The sequence below is a fragment of the Astyanax mexicanus genome, chromosome 10 (genome assembly GCF_023375975.1).
Source record: "Astyanax mexicanus isolate ESR-SI-001 chromosome 10, AstMex3_surface, whole genome shotgun sequence".
Classification (NCBI taxonomy): Eukaryota; Metazoa; Chordata; class Actinopteri; order Characiformes; family Acestrorhamphidae; genus Astyanax; species Astyanax mexicanus.
In genome coordinates, this window is record NC_064417.1 from 16,554,740 (window position 1) to 16,574,966 (window position 20,227).

Below are 20,227 nucleotides of genomic sequence, written 5' to 3' on the forward strand. Positions count from 1 at the left end.
TCTGAGTTAAAAGAAGCTATTTACTCACTTCACTCATCCAATAAATCATCAGTTGAGGATGGATTCCCTTCTGAATTTAATAAAGTGTTTCAGGATCTCCTTATTCCAGTTTTGAAGGAAATGCCTGAACAAGCAAGGACATTCAGATCAGCCACTCCAGAAAGTCACAACAAACATGTATGCAGCATTTACAGCAAACCAATCCATAAGTGAATTAGATAAGTCAAAGGTTAAATGGGCGTGGGAGTTGGGTTTAACCATAGATGCAAAACTGTGATCTCACCTGTGTAAAGATAGTGTTACATCTACTTTGAATTCTTTACATAGATTAATTAAATATAACTTTATACACCAGCTTTATATAACCTATCTAAATTGCAGATTTAACCCCAAAATTTCATCCCTCTGTTTTTAAGATGCGTCTCTTTTGAAGGAATGTTTTTGCACTGCACCTGGACAAGCCCTAAAGGAATTTTCTTTCTGGCAAAAAAGTCTGCAGTAAAATATCAGATCATTTAAAAGACCTTTTCAGTAGAGCCAGAAATTTGTCTTCTGGGACATGTTACTAATGCTGAATTTAGAAAAAAAAATCTAAAACTAACTGAATTCTGCCAATTATTGCAAAATGTAGCACTTAAATGGAAATCAGATGCTCTTATACCTAATGGAATGTGGCTTTCATCTTGTACTGCTCTTAATTCACATTATCATGCTGCTGTAGCAGACTTGCACTCTGGACTTCATGTTGCTGCTACCTGCCTACCTACCGCTTTCTTTGTGTATTTATTTTGATATCTATGTTGTTCTATTTTTATTGTGTTCTTTTACGTACTTTATCGATTTGATCAATATTATCTATTGTAACAACAGCTCAATCTCAATGAGATCTCAATGTCGTTTCACCTCATGTACCACATGTGATGCGAATGACAAAGTCTCCTTGAATCCTTGAATTTCACTGGAACAAATAGAAAATATACAGGCTTAATTATATAGAACTGCTCTTTTTTCTGTTCTTTTATTTTATTGTCATATAATGCTATTTCTGTTTCTTTTTCTCTCTTTAATGTGTTCTTATTTGTATTATGTTTAAAAACTTAGTAATAATTCTGAAGCCTTGATCCAGCCTTCAGAAATCCAGCTGTTTGACATTTCCAACAAACAGGTTTACAGTGCTAGCTATAGGGTGTGTTCTGGTATGGAGGGTCAGCTATCTGAACCGCTCAGCAGGAGGGCATAAGACAGAGGGATCTGCATATAATGTCTAGCCGGACTGGACTGGGACAGGCACTGCTACTGGGTCCTTATCGTCACTGTAAGACCCGTTCGCTGCGTTAATAACCATTTGGCCCTGCAGTGGAAAAGAGGCTCCAGAGCAACACTGGTGCAGAGTTTTCAGGATGCAGCTCGCCTGTGATCTATAGTTCTGCCAACCGGTCCGGACTGTGAGGGTTCGGGACGAATACGAATAAACAAGAAAAAGTATGTGAACCCTTTGGTATTACTTGGATTTCTGCATAAATTGGTAATTTAATGTGTTCTGATCTTCATCTAAGTCAAATGGTCTGCTTAAACTTATACCAAACAAAAATTAATATGTTTGCATGATTTTATTGAACACAACATGTTAAAAGGTATGTGAACCTCTAGACTAGGAGCTAATTAGAGCCAGAATGTGATGAGATTGGATGTGTTGGTTAAAGCTGCCCTGCCCTATAAAAACACACACCAGTTTTGAGTTAACTGTTCTCAAGAAGCATTGCATGATGTGAATAAAAAGAGCTCTCAGAAGACCTACATTTAAGAATTGTTTACTTGCGTGAAGCTGGAAAGGGTCACAAAAGTATCTCTAAAAGTCTTGATGTTCATGTGTCTACAGTAAGACAGTCGGTCTACAAATGGAGAAAGTTCAGCACTGTTGCTACTCTCTCTAGGCATGGTCATTCTGTAAAGATGACTGCAAGAGCACAGTGCAAGTTTGCAAAAGAGCACCTGGATGTTCCACAGCAGTACTGGTTAAATATACTGTGGAAAAATGAAAACAAAATTGAGTTGTTTGGAAGAAACACACAACACTGTGTGAAGAAAACAAGGCACAGCACACCATCATCAAAACCTCTTTCCAACTGTGAAACATGGTTTTATGGTTTGGGGCTGCTTTGCTGCCTCAGGGCTTGGATGGATTGCCTTCATCAATGGAAAAATTAATTTCCAAGTTTACCAAGAAATTTTGCAAAAAAACTTAAGATCATCTGTCCTCCAACTGAAGCTCAACAGAGGATGGATGATGCAACAGAACAATGACCCAAAAATACACCTTCTGGAGAGTCCTGACCTTAACCCACTTGAGATGTGGTGGCATGACCTCAAGAGAGCGATTCACACCAGATATCCCAGGAATATTGCTGAACTGAAACAGTTTGGTAATGATTCAAACTTCCTCCTGATTGTTGTGCAGGTCTGATCTGCAACTACAGGAACCTTTGGTTGAGGTTTTTGCTGTGAAAGGAGGATCAACCAGTTATTAAATCCAAAGGTTCATATACTTTTTCCACCTTGCACTGTAAATGTTAACATGTTAACATGCAAACATATAATTGTTTGTGTGGTATTAGTTTAAGTAGACTGTGTTTGTCTGTTGTTGTGACTGTGTCTGTTGTAAAGATCAGAACACATTTAATAACCAATTTATGCAGGAATCCAAATAATCCCAAAGGGTTCACATACTGTACTTTTTCTTGCAACTGTGTTTTCAGTTTCTTGGCAATATCTTGCATTGAGTAGCCTTCCTTCCTTAACACAACAATGGACTGACGAGTCTCTAAAGAAAGTTGCTCACTGATTAGTATACCCAATATAGCTGTGCATCAAAATTGAAAAGGGTGTCCTTGGATACATATATATACACACACACACAGTACAGGCAAATGCGTTTCAATGCGTATTCAATGTGTTTTCTTTATTTTCAGGACTATTTACATTGTAGATTCTCACTGAAGGCATCAAAACTGTGAATGAACACATGGAGTTTTATGTACTTAACAAAAAAGATGAAATAATTGAAAACATGTTTAATATTCTAGTTTCTTCAAAATAGCCACCCTTTGCTCTGATCACTGATTTGCACACTCTTGGCATCATTCTCTCAATGAGCTTCAAGAGATAATCACTTGAAATGGTTTTCCAACAGTCTTAAAGGAAGGAGTTCCCAGAGGTGTTTAGCACTTGTTGGCTCTTTGTCTTCACTCTGTGCTGCAGCTCACCCCAAACCATCTGGATTGGGTTCAGGTCCGGTGACTGTGGAGGCCAGGTCTTTTTTGTTAAGTGCATAAAACTCCACGTGTTCATTCATAGTTTTGATGCTTTCAGTGAGAATCTACAATTAAATGAGAAAGTGTGTCCAAACTTTTGGCCTATATACACATACAAACACATTACACCAAAGGACAACAAAACATTACACACAGTTTAATATATGAACAATTATGAGACATAAACTTACAATGTTTACAGTTTTCAGTGACAAAATCTATCATTTTCACAAGCTTTTAGAAATATATTGATTTTTTTCTTATTTTCTATATTTTGTTAATGTTATGCTTTTCTTTTTCAATTAATAAAAGTTCAGATTTGTTGAACTATTCTTCACCAGAGGCAATCACAACATGGGACAATTTTGACTTTGACGTTCATTTTGATAACAACAGGTCCATGTAAAACAAAGAAATGTTAAACCTTTTCCAGCATTTGAAATTATGTTTATACTAATTATTTTAATAAAAAAATATAATTTATTCAGCCATGTACTGTATATATTTATAATCTTTGCCCGTTTGTGTGTAGTGAGCTAAAGGAACGCCTAAAGCCGGAGTTGCTGGAGCTGATCAGGCAGCAGAGGCTGAACCGACTTTGTCATGGAACTCTATTTCGCAAGATCAGCAGTCGCCGGAGACAGGGTGACGCACTTTACCAACCACCCAGGAACATGCACACTATTAGAGACTCTCATTCAGAGTTTATTTAGAGTATTTAGAGTGTGGTCTCACAAAAGAGATTTAAAATGCTGCAGCTTTGGGTAAATGTTTACCTGTTGCTGTTTAGCTGAACAAATTGCAGTTATTTTGATTGTTTGATAGTTTTATTCACTTACACATGCAGTGAATTGGACAGTTATGTTTGTAACGATAAAATGTTGCTTATTTCAGATAAACTGTGGTACTGCAGGCTGTCACCTAATCATAAAGTCCTTCACTATGGGGACGTGGATGAGGAGACAGAGATGCCCTCTGTGGAAAGTCTACAGGAAAAAAGTGAGTGCAATCACCCTGTCCTCTGCTTACACAAGAGATCACTTAAAAATTATAAGTTTCTTTGATTTTACCAAATTGAAAACCTCTGGAATATAATCAAGAGGAAAAAGGGTGATCACAAGCCATCAAACCAAACTGAACTGCTCAAATTTTTTGCACCAGGAGTGACTTAAAGTTATCCAAAAGCAGTGTGTAAGACTGGTGGAGAAGAACATGCATGCATGAAAAAGGGTTATTCCACCAAATATTGGTGTTTCCTTTGTTTTATTCGAGGTCTGAAAACTCTGTAATTAATGCTCTAAATTACATATTTTTTGTTTGGAATTTGGGAGAAATGTCTGTAGTTTATAGAATGAAACAACAATGTTCATTTTACTCAAACATATACCTATAAATAGCAAAATCAAAGAAACTGATTCCGAAACTGAAGTGGTCTCTTCATTTTTCTCAGAGCTGTATATATAGAGTTAGGCCTAGAAATATTTGGACAGTGACTCAGTCTTCACAGTATGGGCTCTGCTTACCACCACCACACTAGAATTGAAAAGAAACAACTGAGATGTATTTAAAATATAGGTTAATTTCAGGTTAATTCAGGTTTGTACTTTAAAGCGTTTAGGAATTAGAACCATTTTTTTTACAAAGCCTCCAAATTTCAGGCGCTCTAATGTAATTGGACAAATGATATCAAAAGCTATTTTGTAAGTAGCTCTCAGTGGAGTTAAAACAGACCATCGTTTATCTGAAAAAACAAAGAAATCCACCCGAAACATAGTGGAAATGTTAGTAGTTGCCAAATCAACAGTTTGGTACACTCTCTGGAATTAAGAGCACAGTGAGAACTCGGGAGATCAAAAAGACCTACATGTCCACAGAAGACAACAGTGGGGGATGATCACAGGATCCTTTTCATGATGAAGAAAACCCTTCAAACCTCCACCCAAGCGAACACTCTCCAGGAAGTAGGTGGATAAGTATTTCTGTCTATCATAAAGAAAAGGCTTCATGAGGGTTCAGTACAAGGTTCAAATTAACATAAAGGCCAGATTACACTTTACCAAAAAGCATCTAAGGAGTTCTTTGGACAAGTGAAGCTAAGATGAACCTGTACTGGAATGATGGAAAGAAAAAAGTATTGTTGTATATTCAGCAAAAAATAAAGCAGACTCAGGCAGGAACTCTTAACAACAACTCTTTACTTAAGTACTGCAGATCTTCCTCAGAGCTTGTACATGAAAATGTGTGGAACATTATTCACAACAGCGCCACCACATGGAAGGAAAATATTTCACTATACCACATATCCCCTTTTTGTAATAAAAGAAATATTAAACTAAAGAATAACAATATCTCAGTAAACATACAACTTATGTAACCACAAACAGCAGTGTTAACAATACAGGTTCTTGCCAAAAACTAAAAAAAATCTAAAATCACAACATCATTTCCTTTAAACTGAAACAACGTTACTCTGTACTCTGTAGCAAAATCTGAATGTAAATAAATCTCACTATGCCTAATGACATGTACGTACAGTGCAAAGAATTCTTAGCATAGTTACTCCTTTCAGTTTCTTTTTTTTCTTTTAAGTGACATAGTCTTTAGACCACTCTGGAGCCTTTCGCAGTCTTGGAACTCGACTAGAAAGGGAAACAGGGTGCACAGTTTCAGATGGTTCGAATTATGTGCCTGGCTGAATGCAAACATCATCAGATGGTGTTGAAGAAGGAGGACTACTGTGGGGCGTTGGAGCGAGATGTATGGCATTCCAAACTTTTCAATCTGACAAGAGATAGGAGGCAGGACCTTTCTGGGCCACAACTTGGAAAGGCTGGGTAAACGCGGTATGTCCTTTAGCAATGATTCCAGGCTTTCGGATGCAGACAAAAGACCCAATTTGGAAAGTAGGAGATCTTACACCACATTGCTGTTCAGTGTATTGTTTAATTTTCTGTTGTTTGATTTGGATACTCTTCTTCATATTTGCTTGCTGTGTAGGAGGGACGGTAAGTGGGAGACCTCTGATGTGCAGCTTTGTTTGAAGTGGTCGCCCATGTAGTAGCTGAGCAGGAGACACACCAGTCACAGCATGGGGTGTAGCTCTGTATGTATGCAAAAACTCAGCGACAAAAGCCTTCCATGGCTTCCTTCAATGTTAGCGTTCTGTAAACAGTCCTTGAGGATTCTGTTAAACCGCTCGATTTCCTCATTTGATTGCAGGTAATAGACAGAGCACTGGTAGTGCTTTATATCTCTGTCTGCAAGGAAGGATGTAAACTCAGCTGAGATGAACTGAGGGCCATTGTCAGTGACCAATTCAAATGGATTTCCCTCCCGACTGAACACAGTGGCAAGAAAGTTTTTTACAGTCGTTGAAGTTACAGCAGAGCAGAAGGCTATCTCAGGCCAACGACTGTAGGAGTCAATGAGCGTTATAGCAAAACAGCAGTCAGTCGGTGCAGTGTGGAAAGGTCCAACAATGTCGACAGCTAGCTTTTCCCAGGCAGCTGTTGGTGTAGGTACAGGATGTAGTGGTGCGGCATGGGTGATGGCAGTCTTATCATGCTGGAGGCATGTGGAGCATGACTTAATGGCAGACTCAACTTGAGAATCCATTCCTGGCCACCAGTACAAGTCTCTTAATCTTTGTTTTGTCCGAACGATCCCTTGGTGTGTGGCATGGGCTAGCTGGATGAATTTTGACTGCAGGGCTTGAGGAATGATCACACGATGTGTGCCATGGACAATGTAATTATCTAGCACAGCCAATTCAGTTCGGATGCGAAAGTAGGGAATGACAGCAGAGTCCAGGCAATTTGAACTGTGTGCCCATCCTATGTTAATGTAGTCTCTAACGTTCTCTAACACGGTACATGCAGCACAGGACTCTGAGAGCTCTTCTGCGGTAACTGCAGCAAAGTCAGTTGACACAATGGCCACCATCTCCAATTCAGGTTCTTAGTGTTCATCTGTGGTGGCAAGAGGCAGGCGTGACAAGCAATCAGCTGTAACATTCTCTCAGCCTGGCTTGTATTAAATGCTGTAGTTGAAACATAAGAGACAAGCTGACCATCTAGCTATTCTCATTCCTGCACGTCCAAGACCTTTGGTGGCGTTGTCAGAGGGCAATGGTCAGTTCTCAAAGTAAAATGACGACCCCACAAGTAAGTGCGCCACTTTTCGGTTGCACAGACACATGCTAAAGCTTCCTTTTCAATTCTTGAGTACTTGCGCTCACATTTTGTCAATATATGAGAGGCAAATGCAACTGTCTGTTCTGTATCACCCTGGATCTGTGTCAACACCGCACCAATGCCGTAGTCTGATGCATCAGTGGTGACAATAGTTGGCAAAGAAGGGTCAAATAGGGTAAGAGCAGAGCTGGTAGCGATGAGGTTTTTAACTCGACTGAAGTTTTCTTGGGCGTCCTCTGTCCAATTGAATCCAGCTGATTTCCAGAGAAGAGCACATAGAGGCTCAATGAGTGTAGCGTAATTAGGAATGAACTCTGAGTATCATGCAGTCAGACCTAGAAAAGATTGCAGTGATTGTGCATCATGGGGGGGCGGCGCTTCGGTCACCGCACGAATATGGTCAGGATCTGGTTGTAGGCCAGAGGCAGAGATGAGATACCCAAGAATGTATAACTCTGTCTTTCTAAAGTGGCATTTTGCGGTATTTAGCTTTAATCCCCTCTCCTGGAGACAATGGAGAACAGCTTTCAGGCGCTTATCATGAGCCTCGGGCGTGTCACCAAAAACGATGATGTCATCCAAATAACATTACACACCGCTCTGACCAGCTAGAATCTGGGACATCAGCCGTTGAAATGTGCTTGGTGCGGAAGCCTATCCGTACGGAACTCTGGAGAAGCGAAAAAGTGCCTCGTGTAATGAAGGCTGTAAGGTCTCTGCTGCTAGGATGTAACTGGACTTGATGATAAGCATTTTGTAAATCAATTGTGGCGAAAATAGTTGCACCAAGAAGCTCAGTAAAGACCTCTTCAATGTGTGGCAGAGGGTGGCTGTCTATCACTACTGCCCTGTTTGGCTCACAGAGATTTTTTCTGCACGACCACCAGTGGAGAAACCCAAGGAGATGAATTAACCCTCTCTATAATGCCATCTAATTCAAGTCTTTTCAACTCCTCTGACACAGCATCATGCACAGAAAAAGGTAATCTGCGAAACTTCTTTTGGACTGGAGGTACATCTGAGCGCACTTTAACTTGTGTATGTATGAAGCTAGTAGCAACTCCTAAGGCCTCAGTGCTGTGGACAGCAGTTTGCAAAGCAGGTGGCTCAATGTGTCCATCACAAATTTGAAGTTGCAGAGCTTTGAACAGGTCCATTCCAAGCAGTGATGTTCCATCTGGGACATTGTAGAAATCTGCTTGTGTGCTGTGGTTGTAATGGGTGACAGTAAGTGTGAGGCACCCCAGAACAGGAATAGGTTTCTTCATGTAGGTCACTAGACGCAAATTGGGCTTCGTGAGAGGCACCTGTGAAACATCTGACAGTAGACGCATTCTGGAAGAATGGAAACTGCTGAGCCGGTGTCTACAAGCAGATCAGTAGTAAATGGCTGACCACCTTTTACATGAAGAGCCACAGTACAGGTGAGGCGATCTGCTTGTACAGCAGGAGATGTGGAAGCTATGCTCAGAACTGTGAGATCAAACACTGCAACCTCCTGTACGTTGCATGTAGGTGCTGACCCACGACAGACCACGTTCACCTTTGGCACAAAAAAGGCTTGTAATGCAGTGCAGGCAGACTGGTAACTCGTTCCAACATCAGGGAGTGTATAAAAATGCGCTGGCCCTCAGTGTCCAAACAATGAAGCAATAAAGCACGTTTTCTTTTGTCTGCCATGTCGTTAGTACTAAGTACAAGGATGTGGTTTTCAAACATCCAAATCCAAGAGGTATATGGCATGAGTGGCTCAGCAGACATTTCCAGCAAAGCTGGGGGCTGTGATATTCCAAAAGAAGTCATCCTCGTCGCCAATATGTTGTATATTCAGCAGAAAATAAAGCAGACTCAGGCAGGAACTCTTCACAACAACCCTTTACTTTAGTACTGCAGGTCTCTATCTTTCTCAGAGCTTGTACATGAACAATGTGTGGAACATTAGTCACAACAGCGCCACCACATGGAAGAAAAGTACATTTCACTATACCACAAGTATGGAGAAGGCTTGTAACAGCTTAACACAAAGCTCTTCACATCCTCTGTAAAACATGCCAGTGGTATGGGCATGCATTACACCCAGTGACACTGGGTCACTAGTGTTTATTGAAGACAAAACAGAAGGCAGAAGCACAGGGATTTATTTTCTGCCCAGATTCAACAAAATGCGGTAAGGTTGATTGAATAGGGTTTAACAGTACAGATGGACAATGACCCAAAACATACTGGGACAACAACCCAGGAATTTTTAACTGTAAAGAAGTTGAATATTCTGCAGTGAAAGAGTTATCATCAGATACCAACCTGATTGAGCTTTATTTTACTCGCTTGACAGCTGCAGGTCTGGGAAAGCATCATAAAGGATGAAACCCAGTGTTTGGTGAGGGTTTCAGGGGGACTTCAGGGAGTCTTTGCCTCTCAACAACAAGGATTCTCAACAAAGTATTAAAAATTAACATTTTATTTATTTTAAAGTTGATTTTCCTAATTGTGAAGAGGATTGTGAAAATAAATGTCTGCTGTTCGTATACGTCGACAATAATACATTCTCACTGAAGGCATCAAAACTATGAATGAACACATGGAGTTATGTATTTACCAAAAATACAAACATGTTTTATATTTTAGTTTCTTCAAAATAGCCACCCTTTGCTCTGATCACTGATTTGCACACTCTTGGCATCATTCTCTCAATGAGCTTCAAGAGGTGGTCACCTGAAATGGTTTTCCAACAGTATTGAAGGAGTTCCCAGAGGTATTTAGCACTTGTTGCCCCTTTGTCTTCACTCTGCAGTCCAGCTCACCCCAAACCATCTGGATTGGGTTCAGGTCCGGTGACTGTGGAGGCCAGGTCTTTTTTGTTAAGTGCATAAAACTCCACGTGTTCATTCATAGTTTTGATGCTTTCAGTGAGAATCTACATTGAATGAGAAGGTGTGTCCAAACTTTTGGCCTATATACACATACACACACTGACTTCAAGTCAACCACACTTCTGTGAAATCATCTTGTCCAGTTAGGAAGCAACACTGATTGTAAAACAATTCCACCTGCTATTGTGCAAATGGAACAGATAACAGGTAGAAATGAGAGGCAATTAGCAAGACAACCCCTATAAAGGAGTGGTTCTGCAGGTGGGGACCACAGGCCTTTCTCTGTTCTCATACTTTCTAGCTGATGTTTTGGTCACTTTTGCATTTTTTCAGTTCTTTCACCATAAAGGGAAGCATGAGACGGTGTCTACAACCCACAAAAGCTGCTCAGGTAGTAGGGCTGCAAATTATTATTTTGGTAGTCGACTAATCTGATGATTACTTTTTATTGTTGTTTAATATTAGTCAATTATTCAACGATTTCTGCCATGTCCTCCATCCCTATGATATAATTATAAATTGACAGATACAGCTGAACATGAGATTTTATGAGAAGTCATTTAAATGTTTAGATGTTGTTAAAATGTGAAAATGACTGATATTTAGTGGTTAAAAGTGTAATCTGTAGTGAGCCATTTACCCATCTCCCATTACACTTCTGTCCCCATCACTTTATTTAATGCGGTACTGTTACAAATTAGCGATTAGTCAACAATGAAATTTGTAATTTGAAATTTGTCTGTCAGCACAGTGTCCAGAGCATGAAGCAGATACCAGAAGACATGAAGGGAGCCTTTTGCAAGGAGGAACAGGAGGAGCAGTGCAAGAGCCCTGTAATATAACCTCCAGCAGGCCACTAATATCCACGTTTCTGCTCAAACTGTGATTGGCAGATTTGCCTTTGGCGCCCTGTGCTCTTCACGGATGGGAGCAGGTTGCTCTCGAGCTTAATTTTTCTCCTCTCAGATGCTTTTATTCCTTGTGCGCTGTGTGAATTCCCTGCAGAAGCGGTTTATGCTCGACTGAGTTTTTTGCGCTCGAGTTTTAAAATGTTGGGGTCATTATCATGCTGGAACTGACTGTAGGCCACCTGATTGCCGCCACACATGCTTGAGACCATCTGAACCAAACAAATCTCATAAGACCATAGAACATGGTTCCAGTAATCCTTTGTTGACATGTCTTCAGCAAACTGCAGGATTTCTTGTGTACCGACTTAAGAAGAGGCCGCCTTCTGGGGTGACATCCAAGCAGAACAATTTGATGCACACCTAAGACCTAGTAACCTAGTCACATGACATTTTGGAAGGAAAATGACAAGCAGTGCTTAGTTTGGATGTTTTGTTTCTGGTGGTTTAGACATTAATGGCTGTATATTAAGTTTTTTTGAGGGAATAATTAATTTACAATGTTATATAAGCTGCACACAGACTACTTTTCATTGTGTCAAAGTGTCATTTTGTCAGTGTAGTTTCATGAAAAAATAAATATCTGCAGAAATGTGAGGAGTGTACTCACTTTTTTGAAACACTGAATATATCCCAAATAATGCTTCAACAATCAAAGTTTCTTTTTGGAATCCTGTAAAATAGCATGTGTTTCCACTTGTTGAGATGTAAGTGAATAAGCATTCTTTCTGCCCACTGCAGAAAGCAAGCAAACATGTTAATGACAAATGGAATGGTGGTTTCAAATGTTTCATTTTAGTCATATTCTCCCGTAACCACAGGGTAACTGATCCACTTTTTAAAGATCTCATTTCATTGTTTTAAAATTAATTTTAAACAGTCCAGTTGTGGTCTCTAATATGAATGAATGCCATGTGAGACGTTTTGAGTGAAAAAAAAGTGCTCAGGTGTTTATATTTAGCCCTGCTTTAGATCACTGAATTATCTGTCTCTGGAGAAAGAGAGGTTTTGGCCCTTTCTCATAAATATTCATACATGCAAATATATCGCCTCTGATTGGCTAACAGCAGTGAAGTAGAGAACCTAACAGCCTCCCCCACAGTCAGTTTTACAGCTATAAAACACGGACAAGAACAAAATGTTTTCTGATATACAGACTTAGTTACAGATATAGCACTGAGTGAAGTTAACCCTTAAACTTCACTTAACGTCAGACTCCCCACGGCTGAGAAACGTCATGAACAGCCAATCCGTGCCGGAGCTAAGCCTCGGCTCCCATGTAAATTACATGGCGTTAGCTTAGCATAGTTTCCCTTTACATTCAATCGCATTAGCTTAGCCTCGGCTCCATTTACATTTATAGGTGTTAGCTTAGCATAGGTTCCCATTGCATTTAATAGAGTTAGCTGAACATACTTTTTATTAACAAAACCATCAGGTGTAGAAGTTGCTTTTTTACTTACAGTCTGTGAGCCGGCGGTGCTGCATGGCTTTAGCTCGGCCTGTGTGCAGACCCGAGCCAAAGTGGGCGAGGCCATCTTTGACAAGCTACTGCAGACAAGGGAGGCTGAGAAACAGTTTCATATGCAGCAGGCATATACAACTCAGAGAGACCTGTAGTATTATACAAAGAAAAAAAATGATTTTGGCGGAATGAGACCTTTAAGGACACTGCTTAGTGGACAATTTTAATTTCTTTTGTTTTCTCTCAGTCCCGGTTACAGATATCAAATCACTGCTGGTTGGAAAAGACTGTCCACACATGAAAGAAAATAAAGGAAAGCAAACCAAGGTTTGTCTTTTATTTTATGCCAGTAAACATTCAGCTGCATTTAACAGCAAGTCTACCACTAAATGTCAGGTCACATCAGTTTGAATTGTATCTTAAAAACAGCTTTACACTAATCCAGGAATTTGACAAAACCAAACAAATAAAACCTTTATCCTCAAGTGAGTATAAAAAAGGCAACCCTAGAGGCAAGAAAAAATTCCCCCGAAGTAACCCTAATAAGGCTTGTTTTGCAAGAATTGTTATGCATGGGTGTACTGACTAAGTTTAGTCAGTTTTTACCAAAAACGTGTGAATCATCTGGTAAAATAAACATTATAATATCAAGATCATGCTGCTAATGTGTGTTTGTTCAGCAGGAGATGCTGGACCTGGCCTTCAGCATTACATATGATGTTGAGGAATACAGCTTGAATTTTATCGCCTCTTCCAGAACAGATGTAAGTGATACTCCATCATCCCTTCTGAGTTTTGCTGGCTGTTTTAAGTCATTTATGAAGCAGTTTTTATTCAAAACATAATGCACTGAAGATATTACAAAGATATTTTAGCATACAAAGAAATTCCAGTACCTTTTTATTTAGAAGATATACTCAAGATACAGTTCTGGAAAAAAGAGACCACTTTAGTTTCTGAATCAGTTTCTCTGATTTTGCTATTTATAGGTATACATTAAAGTAAAATGAACATTGTTATTTTACTCTATAAAATACAGACAAAATTTCTCCCAAATAAAAATATTGTCATTTAGAGCATTTATTTGCAGAAAATGAGAAATGGCTGAAATAACAAAAACATACAGAGCCTTCAGACCTCAAATAATGCAAAGAAAACACATTCATATTCATAAAGTTCAGAAATCAATATTTGGTGGAATAACCCTGTTTTTTAATCACAGTTTTAATGCATCTTGGCGTGCTCTCCTCCACCAGTCTTACACACTGCTTTTGGATAACTTTGTCACTTCTGGTGCAAACATTCAAGCAGTTCAGCTTGGTTTAATGGCTTATGATAATCCATGATTATCTCATCATTTTTAAGTGGTCTCTTATTTTTTTTCAGAGCTGTATACAATTATTGCAATAAATATTCATTTTGATAACAATGATAATATATTAGCATTATTACGCAATTATATTCTTTATCACAGTGAACTTTGAATAATTAAGAATATAATATTTTGAATATTTTTACATAAAATATATAAATATCCTAATTAAATAAAACTAATGTGAAAAAACACTGTTTTAGTTTATCAACACACCTTTTCTTTTGTAGTAATAATTTACTGTGAATTATTCAACAACCACTAAGCATGCTCAGTATCCAGTATCCATTTTGATTTATTCTCGGTGGATATCCCAACAAACACTGGGATGAAGGAAATTTAGAGCCGAAGTAATGTAGTAATGAAAGTGGTTATGAAAGTAGAAAACAAACGAATAATGATTTAGACAGACATACAGATAGATAGATAGATAGATAAATAAGTGATCCAAAGTGTTTCTCCAGTACAGATAAAAATAGGCTGTGATTAAGAAAGCATATGAGACTCATCCCTCATCTGTCCTCTCTCTTCCGGCTCCACTGGGAGGAGTTGAAAAGTCTGATGGCTCTCGGAAAACAAACGATCTTCTCAGTCTGTCCGTAGAGCAGCTCTCTGACAAGAACCCGCCACTGAAATTGCTCCTATGATCCATGATGATAGAATGCAATGGGTGACCATCATCATCCATGATGGAGAGCAGTTTGGAGAATTTTGAAACAAGTGATGTCAGCAGGGGATTATAATTATAATTTGTTTCAAAAGCAGTAACCAAGAAAAGGACCAAAGATGTAACAAATTTGTGAGAAAATCAAATAATGCTCCACAAAGAGGGATTTGCATGTTTCTCCCACTTATGCTCCATGCAATTCCAAATGACACAAAAAAATCCCTAATTTTATTGAAACTCCCTCCACTAACACCCAAATGAACTTACTTTGAGCTGCAACCTGGCTTTTAACTTGATAACTCACTCTGTTATCATTGCTAGGTAGCGCTGCATCTCCCAAGTGGAAATAGCACACATTTTACAAGCTGCATAACATTTGTGCACAGCCTAAACCAGCATTTTCCTGTCATTAGTCTGGCTGAAACTCTATTTTGAGTTGCACCCCGCACAGCTAGCTTGCTTATGCTAGTCAAAAGCAGGTGACATCACGGATCTGCTCAAACATTAAATGCTTTTTTTTTTTTAACCTAAATATCTTTTTCTTTTTTTTAGGCGATATTAATATTATCCAATTTTTTTTCGGGTATATTTATTTTTCCAAGTCCTAGTTCAAACGGAGCCCTAGCTATGATCAATCTGTGCAGTTTGTTCCATATTTTTTACCAGGTGTGGCATGTCCCTTTGGGAAAGGGGTGTGGCCCACAGTGGCAGTCAGCAAAGAGGAGAAGAGACAACACAACACAGTTTAAGTGTTTACTCTATATTTCACACGATAAGGTGCACTTAAAATCTTTTAATTTACTCAAATTTACTTTATTTTATTACAGTTTTGTTTACTTAGCTTAGCTTTACTTAACTTAGATGCACCTTATATTCTGATGCGCCTTACAGTGCGAAAAATATGGTACTCTATTTAGATGAGCTGATTGAACTACATGGCTAAGGGATCACTCTGGTAAGCAACACAGTGCAGAGTTACATTCTCCAATAAAACGTATTTTAAACCTGTCCATAAGTGGAGTTGACTCTAGGCACAGAGGTATATGGGATAATAGACAATCACACAGTGGAAACCCTGTGAGCATCAACATTTGTATACATAGGTGTTTATTGATATTTCTTTTATTTCTATGGATGTGTAATAACAAATTTAATTGAATTGGCCTGAAATGTTTAAATTTTTTTTGTGTGTGTGTTTTCCATACTATCCAGCCTTTTCTGATTTGCAGTTGTGTAAATACCTTGTAATTTGATGTTTTTGTCTAACTGTTTACTTTCCCTTTAGGCAACATTTCTCCATCATTGACTATTATAGGCCTATATTATAGGCCTGCTCCAAGCCTGGCTAAATGGTTGAAAATGTTGCTCTACTGCATCTGTAGGCTTTTCTACTAATATTTATGGGCAGCAAAAAGTGTAGACATATTTATTTGTGGCTGTGGCAGTAACAGAAGCAAAAAAACTCTGATTGGCAGATGCGAACACACAGAGATCCCAGATCTAAATAGAACCCTCAAGGGGGGTTGCCAGTTGAAAACAGAACCCTCACTAGAAATAGATCTAAGGTCTGAAGAGATTATGTGAGATCATACAGGAAAGATGTTTAAGCAGTTTATGGTTTAGGCAGTTACAGTACTTACATACTTTTTTGTATATGTACTGCATATGATAAATACAAAATTCAGAAAAATTGACATCCATTACAAGATGATTAATTAAAGTTGTTGCAGTTTTGCATTTCGCTTTTCTCCCCAACTAAGCTATGCTGATTATCCGACCCACTCAGCTGCAATCTCCCTATCACTAGTAATGCCTCAACACTAGGAGGGTAAAGACTAGCACATGCCTCCTCTGATACATGTAAAGTCAGCCACTACCTGTGTGACCGACGTCACCTTGTGAGAACGCCATCTACCCACTCAGAGAGAACATGGCCAATTGTGCTATCTTTGGGCTCAAGATTCAAATCAGTAATTTGATCATAGAGGCAGCACCTTAGTCTGCTGGACCACTCAGAGCCCTTATATTTCAACTTTGAAAAATATATATATTGTTAAAACTTTGAAAATATTGTCTCATCTTGTGAGTGTCTCATCACATTATTTTCTTACGCATTTGTACTACAATTTCATTGTCATGCAAACTCTTTAACATGCATTTTTAAATGTGCTGAAAGGGTAGGTGACCACCAGATATTGATTGTGAATGTACATTTCAATTTCCAAAGCTCTCCTGGAGTAACAAGGTTTGCCAAAGTAATCCCTTGCCCATGTGGTTTTATCAGCTATTGATGAATTATTGTTGAATGATGCCATCTAAAGGGTCAGATGGTCAAACACAGATGTCCAACACTTTAAGCTTGTGCCCTCGCCCTTTACGCACTGAAATGGGTCCTGACTCCTTGATATTATGCACTGTAGAGGAAGAAGTATGCAAATTCCTTCACATCTTTTATTGAGGAACACTGTGTTATTAAACATTTCTACCATTTCCTCACATGCAAACTGCAGTGTATTTGCCCATATATGCTCCTCCAATTACAAACCAATCTCACCAAACCTCTGTACTTTTTATTTAAATGTCACTACTTTTCAAAGTAAAGATACAGTGTGTGATGTGTGCATTGTGTTTTTTTGTTTGTTTGTTTTTTACAGCAGCTTTAAATCTGATCGATTAATCAAAGTTTAAAACGGGACTTGATCATCAATAAAAAGCATCACAGCCTCTGTCTCTGTCTCTCTCTCTCTTTCTCTCTCGCTCTCTCGTAGTTTTGCTTGTGGACAGATGGGCTGAATGTTTTGCTGGGCAAAGAGATGAGCAGTGAGGTAATGCGCAGTGAGTTGGAGATCCTTCTCTCTATGGAGATTAAGCTCCGCCTCCTCGACCTAGAGAACATCCCTGTCCCTGACCTGGCCCCACCCATCCCCAACCCTCCCAGCAACTTCAATTTCTGCTATGACTTCAGCCAGGCAGAGCAATAACTCCAGGCAGTTGTGTTGGTTTCTGCTCCCCTGAAGTGACACCGCAGCCTTAAAGATCAGGAGATTTGGAGTACAGAAAAGTGTTTTTTTGGGGCTTTTTGATCTTTCCCTGCTTTTACATTCTCTAGTAGTGAATATGAGCAAAGTTTTCTTTCATTTTTATCCATATTATTAACATAACAGTACACAAATTAGCACAATTGTTTCATCATTAAATAGTTGGCATTTTGCCTTTTTAAACAGGTCAATAAACTATTGGCCCATATGGAAAAACAACAAAAGCCTTTCAAACCCAGTTCATTTGGCAATGTATACATTGTTCTTTGACTGGAACTTAGCAGAATTACACAGAATTGGAATAAGATTGAAGTGATTAAATTGGCATCCTAACCAAAATATTGGATTTAATAATTGTTGGAGTTAAGAAGCTTTTGTATCAATAGATCATAGTTCAAGTAGCTGGTAATGTAATATATTAATTCATCTTATAATTCATCTTAGACCCGGATTTCCTAATATGATGACAACCACTAGTTTAATATTTAGGATGAATTTAATTGTTATTGTAAATGCTGCTTTTAAAGTGCACAAAATCCTAATAATGCGTCACCTCAGCCTGGATAATGCAGCTTAATTAATCACTTCAGCACCTTTTGACATTGTTTTTTTCTAACTTTATCTTTATATTTCTAAACATTCATTTAAATTGTAATCATTGAGACAAGTAATATAATTATATTGGTGTATGCCATTTTTTACATTTTATGTTGAAAATAATAAAAAAAAATCATAAAGTATCTTGCAAAAAAAGAATTACATGAAAGCATTATTGGTCCTATTTTGCCATACAGTTTGTTTGCACAGTGTTTGCACAGACTGGAGTTTGGTATAACTGATTTATAATGTACTTAATATTTTACAATATTTAATAAAGCTTTTTCAAAGATTGAATAATACAGATTGCCTTGAACAGGTACACGCATTGGCCTTGTTGTGATGTGTAGAACACTAACATCTATGTTATTTATGATCTATGAACATGAAAATATTTCTTAATGTAAAGAAATAAAGTGGTGTAACTAATATAATCCTGTTTAATAATTTTTTGCTGCTTCTGCTACTAGTTTGTTTCTGCAGCTGATGTAGAGAATCATGGTCTGTTAATGAGTAAGAATAAAAGGGGGGGGGGGGGGTTATACCCTGCTCAAAAAACTTGAGGCAACACTTTATCACCTCAATATAATACAGTCAGTTAATCTTTAGGGAAGGATAAGCAATTTGAAATCAAGATCACCTGTTTTCTTCTGTGAGGCAACAGCAGCACAACCCCCAAAAAGAGAACAGTTTAGCAGGTGGTGCCACAACACTTTCTCCTTAGCATTCTGGACTGATGCTTTATTAGCTTTGCATTTTAGCATGATGTGGTACCTGCAGCCCTTTTCCAGCTCCTCCAGGATGGCACATACAGAGGACATGCGGAAGTTTGCTGCAACCCGATATCTACCCCTTTACGTGAGGAGGAACAGCAGAAATGCAGCCAGTGGGCTACTGGTGTGCATATATTCCTGATAACTCCACGTGGATGGCAGGAGTGCCCAACATTCTCAATTGGTCCTGTACACGACAGAGATTTGCCAGAAAGTTCAGGACATGGCAGGTTCACTATGGGCTCCTCAATCTTTTCACACAAAGCATATGTGACAGACATGACATGACATGAGTTTGGAGATGCCAGGGAGAATGTTCGGTACCGAGATGAAAGCCTCAGGGCCGTTGTCAGACCTTGAGAGGTCATACACACTACTGAGTAACACTGAGTTGCCATGAGAAAACTGACGGCTGTGTAATTTTGTGCTCAACTAAATACACAACTAATTAACAATTTTGTGTTAACTTAAATCGATGTGTGATTAAGGTATTGACTTAATTGTTTTGAGCAGTGTATATAAAATACGTTTTCTTGATGGCAATGCGTTATTTGGGCAGTGACATAGGAGATCACATTTGCTTCCATAAAGAACTATGTTTCTTATAGGAATGTGTAACCCTCAAGAACCTTTCACTTAAATTAAAGGTTCTCTTTCTTTATGACATTGTTCTTAAAGGAACAAGAAGGGATCATTTTATGGCATAGCTCAAAGAACCATTTTTTTTAGAGTATAGTGCAGTGCAATAATGCAATGACAGCTCTGAAAACACATCTTCAACTGTAAATGTTGCACATTATGCTTTCTACTGTAGCTTCCACTTTCTTGGTTCCTTCCAGGCACTGATTAAGGATCACAATTTTTCAAATTCAGCAGATCATCTGTGGTTTATTTTCTTTTAAAATAAATTTTACATAAACTTGACATTACATTTCTGGATTTCTTGTCTTGCCACACAAAGAACATTACAAACAGGGTTAAAATTGTTAAAATCTTCTCATTTTATTTTTGTAATATTTAATTATATATTCTA

At 38.5% G+C, this 20,227-nt stretch overlaps 1 protein-coding gene across 7 annotated transcripts in view; it reads left to right on the plus strand.

Annotated features, from left to right (window-relative positions):
• elmo3 (engulfment and cell motility 3) overlaps positions 1 to 20,118 on the plus strand; it is a 394,497-nt gene extending 374,379 nt beyond the window's left edge. For 3 of the 7 annotated variants that reach the window (XM_049484511.1, XM_049484513.1, XM_049484518.1), the window contains 5 exons: positions 3,844 to 3,956; positions 4,206 to 4,310; positions 12,995 to 13,074; positions 13,428 to 13,511; positions 17,555 to 20,118. In XM_049484511.1, the coding sequence (XP_049340468.1) occupies positions 3,844 to 3,956; positions 4,206 to 4,310; positions 12,995 to 13,074; positions 13,428 to 13,511; positions 17,555 to 17,767 (595 nt within the window). In that variant the 3' untranslated portion in view covers positions 17,768 to 20,118. The other 4 variants (XM_049484512.1, XM_049484516.1, XM_049484517.1 and 1 more) reach the window with 4 other exon arrangements.
• Positions 20,119 to 20,227: the final 109 nt, after the last annotated feature.